The 7,618-nt window shown below is 64.9% G+C and overlaps 1 protein-coding gene across 1 annotated transcript in view; it reads left to right on the top strand.

Moving 5' to 3' along the window:
• Positions 1-1,560: 1,560 nt before the first annotated feature.
• Positions 1,561-7,618, top strand: part of SDK2 (sidekick cell adhesion molecule 2) — a 46,872-nt gene continuing 40,814 nt past the window's right edge. The window contains exon 1 of the mRNA XM_064676150.1: positions 1,561-2,228. Coding sequence (XP_064532220.1) covers positions 2,150-2,228 — 79 coding nt within the window. The 5' untranslated portion in view covers positions 1,561-2,149. The remainder of the gene's footprint in view (positions 2,229-7,618) is intronic.

Genomic DNA, 7,618 nt, shown 5'->3' with positions numbered 1-7,618 from the left:
GTGTGGCATTACCTGCTGGAACTTGCTCCCACTTGGAGGCATTTGGGCAGAGGAGAGCTGGCAAGGAGCAGGCGGGGCTGTGAGGGAGGATGTGCTCCGGGGGGAACATTGCTCTGAGATCCAAACTCAGTCAGTCTGGGTGACCGTGGGGAACCAGGTACCTGTGCAAGTGGGTAATAAACTGCTCACAGCTCCACAAGATTAATTGTAATAACCATAAATCAGTGCTGGCACCAGGGTCAGACTTGGATTTATGGCCCTGGAGACAGGAATTCCTGTTCTTTATGGAACAAAGCCCTGATCCTGCAGGGCTTTGGGAGCGTGCTGAGTGTTACTGAGGCTGCAGTGTGTGTGTAGGTGCCTGGGGAGTGGGTCCGAGCCCCCCGCGGGGACAGAGCTCAGCCCTGGCAGGGCAGCCTCTCCCCTGCTTGTTCCAGCCAGCACCGGGAAACACCTCCCCAAGGGGCGAGCCAGGATTGCTGCCTCCCACAGCACATCGATCCCGTCATCTCGGTTGAGAATGCCAGCCACGGAGCTGATTAATGCCGGGGTGGGCAAGTGCTGGGTTATTGTTCAGTCTCTCTTCAAGAGGTCGATGGGAAATTTGGCAGTAGCTTTCCAAGTACACACCGTGCACACAGACATTGTCCCCCCAAGGACTGTGTGGGTTTTACACGTGAGTGTGCACAGTGTGGTGGAAATACACACCGGTGCCCAGCACTGACACAGTTGTATTGATGCCTGTGGGAGAGTATTCCCTCCGTCTCTGCCCTGGTGTGACCCTGCAGTGCTGGGGCTGGCTCCAGGCTAATCTGCTCATGCTTTCGTTTCACTCTGATCCTTGCAGGTCCCTTGGCTCAGAGGTGCTGTGTGTGCTCAGGAGGCTGATCCAGCATTCAGGATGGATATTTCCTCCTGTGCAGATGGTGCAGGTCCTTGGGTGTTAATGCTCGGTAGCAGCCGTGACTGAGCTGCTCTCCCCCACCTAATGCAAGGCACGGTGACAGCAGAAAGCACAGACATCTTTGAAGGATGTGCGAGCCTTTGGGGAAATTTGGGCTTGAGGAATTGTGAGATCAGGCCTGGCGAGGTGGTGTGTTATTAGGGAGGTGCTGCTGGGTCATCTCAGGGGTTAGAGCTTTTTTTTTTTTTTTTTTGAGAACCCTAAAATGTTTGCTTTGATAGACCCGCGTCAATGAGTTCTGCTTTAGAGCTACCTGGGGGACATGCCGTGTCCCCTTCCCGGGGGACCGGGCGCTGATGCTCGGAGCGCTGTCGGAGGGGCCGAGGCATCGCGGGGTGGGGATGGAGCTGCAGACGCGAGCTGCCGCTTCCACAGCGGGGGCACCGGGGGCGGGCGGGGGGGGGACCCGCCCGCTCCTCACGAGCCGGGGGCGGCCGGTGGGGACGCGCCCGCTCCCTCCGCGGCCGCTGGGTAGCGCTCGGGGCCGCGCCGTCTCCCCGCCTCCCCGGCTCGGGCTGCCCCCGGCCCCGCCGTTCCCCGCCGCCGCAGCTCACTCCGCCGCCGCGCCGCGCAGGAGGAGCAGCAGCCGCGGCCGGAGCGCGCAGAGGGGTCGGCGCGGCGCCCCCAGCCCGCCCCCCGCGCAGCGCCCGCGGCTCCGAGCGGGACCCCCGCGCCGCCGCCGCACTTTCCTCCCTTCCCCGCGGGGGGGAAAAAAAAAAATCCCCCCCCCGAGCCCCGTCGCCCGCAGCCGCCGAGGAGGGGATGTCCCCAGGCAGGAGCTGAGCTCTGGGGAGGGGCCGCCCCCCGCCCCCAAACTTTTCGCTCGGCCCCGGAGCGGCGGGGACCCGGCCCCCATGGAGCCCGGGCGGGCAGGAGGGGCCGGGGGCGCGGCGCCTTGCGCTTCCCGTCCCCTTCCCTGACGCGGGGCGCAGCGCTCGGGGAGGGGCTCGGCTGCCGGCCCCGCGCCGGATTTGGGGGTCCCGGCTCCGCGCGTCCCCCGGGAAGCTGCCGATGGTGGGGAGCTGCCTGGCGACCGTCCCCAACCCCACGAGGAGCCCTTCAGCCCCGCGCCTTCGCCTCGCCCTGAGCAGCGCTGCTGCGGGGGTCCCTGCGCTGGAGCCGCCCGGATTATAAAGTCGGGGAAGTTGTCCCCCCACAGCCCCCCCAGCCCGCCTCGGCGGAGCCATGGCGCGGCTCCGGAGCTGGGGGCTGCTCTGCTTCGCCGTGCTCGCCCTGCCCGGCCCCCCGGGAGCCGGCGCCCAAGGTAAGGGCATGCGGGGCATGGCGGGAGAGGGACCGCGGAGAGGTGGGGGGGTCTCCGCGCTGCGCCCCTCAACCGAGCGATCTGCCACCCCCGGGCTGGGAGAGCGGTGTGCCAGCCCGGGGGTGGGAGCGAGTCGGCCCCGGAGCTCCGCCCGGGGAGGGCACAGCATCCGTGGTGTTCGCGAAGCCTCCCCGGAGCCGGGACCCGGGGCCCGCCGGTGCTGGGCGCAACGCGGTGGCCGCGGGGGCTCGGGGGGACAAGCGGCGCGGCTCTGCTGTGCCTTCCCCTGCCCCATAACTGCCCCCAAGCTGGGGATGGGGGGAACGTGTTGCTCTGAGCTTGGGGTAGAGACTGAGCTGAACCACCTTCGGGAGGCTGAGCATGCCCGGGGGTAGCGGCGCCCATTTCACCCCCTCCCTTCCGACCCCCGTTGTACCGCGGAACCTGGGGTGCGAGTTTGGGGGGCTCCCAGGGAGCAGTTCATACCATAACGTTGGTCTCGTGGACCTCCAGCCGCTGGTCTGAGGGGGCAGGGGCCTGGGGTTGGGGTGGTTGCACCCCTGTGCCCTGTGGGTGCCCGGGGCTCCCTCTGCACCCCAACAGCCCTTGGGGGCCACGATGCTGCTGGGCAGCGTGAGCCCCTCTCAGCTCCTTGCTCTTGTGGCTTGGGCACGGCACAGGCTGGTTTTAGCTGTTCCACTGCCCCACAGGGATATAAAATCAGTTTGTGGCCCTTTGGGGTGCAGCTGGGGTTCAGAGATGTTGAGGGGCCCTGGAGTCTCCTCCTTGGCAGCGAGGGTCCCCACGGGGCCACAGAGGAGGCTCCCGGCTGGCAGAGCTGCAGCGTGGCCGCCTCCGTCCCTGGACTGAGCGGATCCAGACTGGAAACGGGGGGGGCACAGTGGGGTGCAGCGCTGGGGGTCCTCACCCACGACATTTCTTGCCCTTGTTTGCAGCAGCAAGTGGAGCCAGAAGTCCCCGTGCGCTCCCGTCCTCCCGCTCCCCCCGAGCCTCCCCCAGCACTGCTATAATTTCTCAGTAATTAAGTTCAGAACATAACATCTAAAGCAGCAGTATATTATCCGGGCAGGCCCTGTGTGGGGAGCTCTGAAGGTCTCTTTGATTGATTCACTCCCTTGCCGAGTTTCTCTTCTCTTGGCTGGCGTCTCCGGCTGGCGGGTCCCCTGTGATCCGTTTGTTCCCTGCCTGCAGGACGGGCTCCTGGGGTGACCCAATCTCCTTCCATTTATCTGTGGGGCTCAGGGTATGGCTGTGGGGTGGAGGACATGGGGCTGCTGGTGCTCCAGCCCCTCTGGAAGGGTGGGGAAGGGGCTTTGCTCCGCTCTCCTGGCGCAGGAGCCGATCTTTGCGGCTCCGGCTCTCTGCGGCGCGTGTCACGTCCTCGCGGGTGCTGTGACATTGCTCAGTGCCCGGCCCCGGCGTGGCAGCGGCCACAGACGAGCTGGCTGTGCTGGAGGGATCATTCCCAAAGCCTGGCACGTGCCTGTCTCCCCTGCCGCGGGTGGCACTGGGGATGCACCGGCAGGGTCACCTCCCAGCTGCGATGCCCGTGTGGTGCTGGCACTCTCCGCTGCGCCCCGTTGGGATGGACTGGGTGCTGGGTGATGGAGCTGGGGAGGGGGCAGGGTGTGGGCAGGGCACCTGGCACTGAGCTCTGTCCTCTGGCTTGTTCCCACTGCGGTGGGGCAGGCAGGGCATCCCCGCAGGGCTGGCAGCGAGGGGCAGCAGCGCTTTGTGCCGGGTCTATTGATTCTGGCAGCCAAGGAAAATGGGATCAATAGGGAAGGGAAGGAGGAGATGACGGCGTGAGACCTCCCCGGCCAGGGCGCGGGGGCTGCCCGGGCACGGGGTGAGGCGCTTTAACACCTGCGGTTGGTAAAACAAAGGCCCCTCGCTGCCTCTGAGAGAGGGGATGGAAGTTTAATTACAGCCCGTCTGCGCTGTGTAATTATTAATTACCCATGGCAAAAAATAACTTATTGATTAGGGGCCTGGCGCTAATTACCCGGAGCCCAATGCGGAGCCGGGGAAGGCTCACAGGCAGCGCTGCCCGGGCGGGAGCTGTCGCAGTGCGACCTGTGCCGGGCCTGGAGGGCTGTGCCAGGGCTGGGGGGCACAGGCAGCCCACCCTGCCAGCAAAGGGCCCTTCGGCTGATTAACAAAGCAATAAAGGGCTCCCCAAGAGCTGGGGGGGAACTTGAGGGTCCCCAGCCCCCTCCTCCCTGCTCTTTGCAGGCTTTGTGACCCCCAGGGATGTGGTTTGCCCCCACTCAGTGCTGGGGGGCACAGCCCGGGACCCCCTGCGCTGGCACAGCACCTCTAATGGGATTGAGGAGGCTGTGACCAGTCCCAGGAGGGATTTGGGAGGCTTAAGGTTCCAGACGGGATTTGGGGCAGGGGCCTGCAGTGGGCAGCTTCCATCAAAGAGGCTTATTAGAGGTGGCAGTGGGGGAGTTCCAGCGTCTTCTGTGCCCCACGCATGGAGCTCGGGCACGTCTGCACACACGGAGCCCCACGGGCTGAGCAGGAGGAGGACGAGGACAAGCCCCTGTGGGATGTGCCAGGCTCGTGCCAGGAGTTGGATGATGGGAGCTGGTGGTTCCTCTGTGCCAGTGGCATCAGGGCAGGAGGGGATGGCAGAGTGTGAGGTCTCTGCCAACGCTGGCACGTTTGCTGGTGGCTTCATGCAACGCTCCAGCTCGGGAAGGAGAGTGGCTTTTAGGGGAGAGGAAGGGAAGATTAAAATTTGATGCTGCTTGGGAAGCCATTAGTGCCTGGGCACGGCGATGATGAAATTTTGATGACCTGATAACCGTAAGGGAGGGGGGCTGGTCCCGTCCCAGGCAGCCCATGTCATTGGGCCCCGTCACTGTGCCGGTCCCCAAAGATTTGGGGTGCCAGTGGTCTGCCGAGGGGGAGGACAGGCAGGATGAGAGCTGCCGGTGGGATGGAGGGTGCCTGGGGCTTGGACCCACCTCTGTGGCCTGTGGGGCCGGAGCTGGTGGGCAGGGAGGGCTGGGGATGGCTGTGCAGCTCCTACCCCGGTGCCATCTGGGGACCGGGGTGAGTGACAACATCGGGTGCTGCCCTTAGTGACAGAGACTGGGCTGTGGTGGCATTTCTGCTCGGTGGGAGTGAAGGCAGGAGCGGGAGGAGAGCGGGAAGGAGGGAGCAGGCAGATGCTCGGCTGCTTGAGAGCCTGGGAGAAGGCTGATAATTAAACCGGGAGGAGGGAGCTGGCGGGCTGCGCGGTGAGGGGTGACCCTTCCTCCGCCACTCTGCGAACCGTGTCCTTGTCCCCAGCCTGTGCCCATGGCTGGTTCCTGCCTGGGGACGAGCTCCAGCCACGCACACATTACTGTAGGCCCTACACAAACTGGTTGGGGGTGTGTTGGTGTTCGTAGCAGCAGCGCTGGCAATGCCTGGGGTGAATACAGCCCCGGGGGGCAGCGCTGTGTGGGGGCAGAGCCCTCTGGGTGCCGGGTGGGTGGGTGAGTGGTGGGTGCCCTCCCCTCTGAGCCCTCGTTACCGCCCCGAGCTCGTTAGCAAGTGGCGTGTGGCTGGGTGAAAAACGGCCAGGAATAAATATGCTGCTGTCAGTGGTGATGTGATTGTGCTAACGAAGGGCGAGCCGAGCCCCCGCGGTGCCCGGGGTTGTGCCAGGGCTGGTGGCTCTGGTGCTCTGCTGGTGCCTCAAAGCCTTGGCCTTCCAAGGTGCCCGTGGGGATCCAGCAGCCCTCTGGGGCTGGGATGGCCCAGGGTGGTGGGTACTGATGTAATGGGGTGTCCTGGGAGCTTCTCCTCCAGTGCAGGGGAGCGTTGCATGGAACTGCTGGAAGGGACGCAGGGCCGGGGTCACCCAGAGCGGGTGATGATGCCAGGGACTGCCCTCATCCCTGTGGCTGCTATTCTTTTTTGGGGTTCCCACCCTCCAGAGCCATCCATGGAGAAGGATCCAGACTCTGGATCTGTTCCTGCCACTCTTTGCCCCACCAGCAGGCAGGAATGTGCTGGCAGCAGCTCCCTGCTGGCCCCGCTTGGCATCTCTCACACCCTGGGCATGCTGGAGATGCCACCAGGGTGGGCACTGCCCTCAGCACCTCTCTGTGGGGCTGGGGACCGGCTGTTGGGCTGTGTGTTCCCCCCACCCTGCTTCCAGGGATACTTTGGGGGTACATCCTGCACCTCTCCCCTACTGGTGCTTCACCTTCAAGCCCCTCGTCCCAGCCTGAGTCCCACCACCTGCCTGTGCCCAGGGCAGGCAGTGGCCCCCTTGACGGCCTCCTCCCCTTGCCCCTAGCCCCGGGGGTGCAGGAATGCCTGCCTGGAAAGCCATGCCGGGCTCGGGTTGCCTGGGAACTGGGAAACCTGATCCCTGGGAACGGGGCCGAGGGCAGGGGACATTCCTGGGCTGCAGCTGGTCCCCAACCCCCTTTGTCTTCCTGCTCTGATGGGGCCCCCAGGAATGGAGACTTGGGGCGTGGGGGGCTCTCAGCCTCAAGCAGGACCATCCCTGGGGATACCGTGACTGGATGCTCTGGGGTGACACCTCCCTGTGTGGATCGATCGTTGTCACCACCGTGGGCTGGGGAAGGGGACCCAGGCCAGGTTGGACAGGGCTTGGAGCAACCTGGGCTGGTGGAAGGTGTCCCTGACTGTGGCAGGGGGATGGGACAAGATGAGCTTTAAGGTCCCTTCCAACCCAAACCGGTCCAGGATTCTGTGGAAAGCCCTGAGCACTGGGACCAGCTGCCACCGCGTGCCAGCAGCTGGGCATCCCGGCTGGCCGTGGGGATGGCACGGTGGCAATTTCAGGAATGCTGGGGTCCCCTGTGCTGAAGCCACCCACCCTCCCTCCCTGCCAGCCGTCATTGTCCCTGTCACCCACCTCGGTGTGTGGCAGCTCCAGGCCAGCTGTCCTGAGCATTCTGGGAGCTTCCCTCCACCCCAGGCAGCTGAGGGGAAACTGAGGCACTGGGTGGTGGTGGGTGCAGGGGGAGAGGGACCACAGCTGGTGTCCTGGTGGCAGTGGGTACAGTGGGAAGGGGACCCTGGCATGGTGCCAGCTGGTGTCCCCCTTAGTGCCCACGTTAGTGGCTCTGTCAGCTCCCCTCCATCCCTCCCTGGCCCTGTGGAGGTGCCGAGGCCCCGGGTGCAGGGAGTTCTTGATGAGTTTGACCATTAGTGGAAGAAGCCGCCGAGCTAATTTTAGCCGTGGTGGTTTAATTGCTTTCTGCACTGCTGGGTGAGCCACAACCTGCGAGTCCTCGGCTGTAACCTTGAGCCCTCCCGGCTCCCTGCACAGCCGTGCCGGGTCCCGCCAGGGCAGGGAGCAGCGCGGGGTGGGAGCGGGAGTGCTGCTCCCTGGA

This window comes from Pseudopipra pipra, chromosome 19 (genome assembly GCF_036250125.1).
Source record: "Pseudopipra pipra isolate bDixPip1 chromosome 19, bDixPip1.hap1, whole genome shotgun sequence".
In the NCBI taxonomy this organism is placed as follows: Eukaryota; Metazoa; Chordata; class Aves; order Passeriformes; family Pipridae; genus Pseudopipra; species Pseudopipra pipra.
This window is presented reverse-complemented; position numbering and strand designations above follow the sequence as displayed.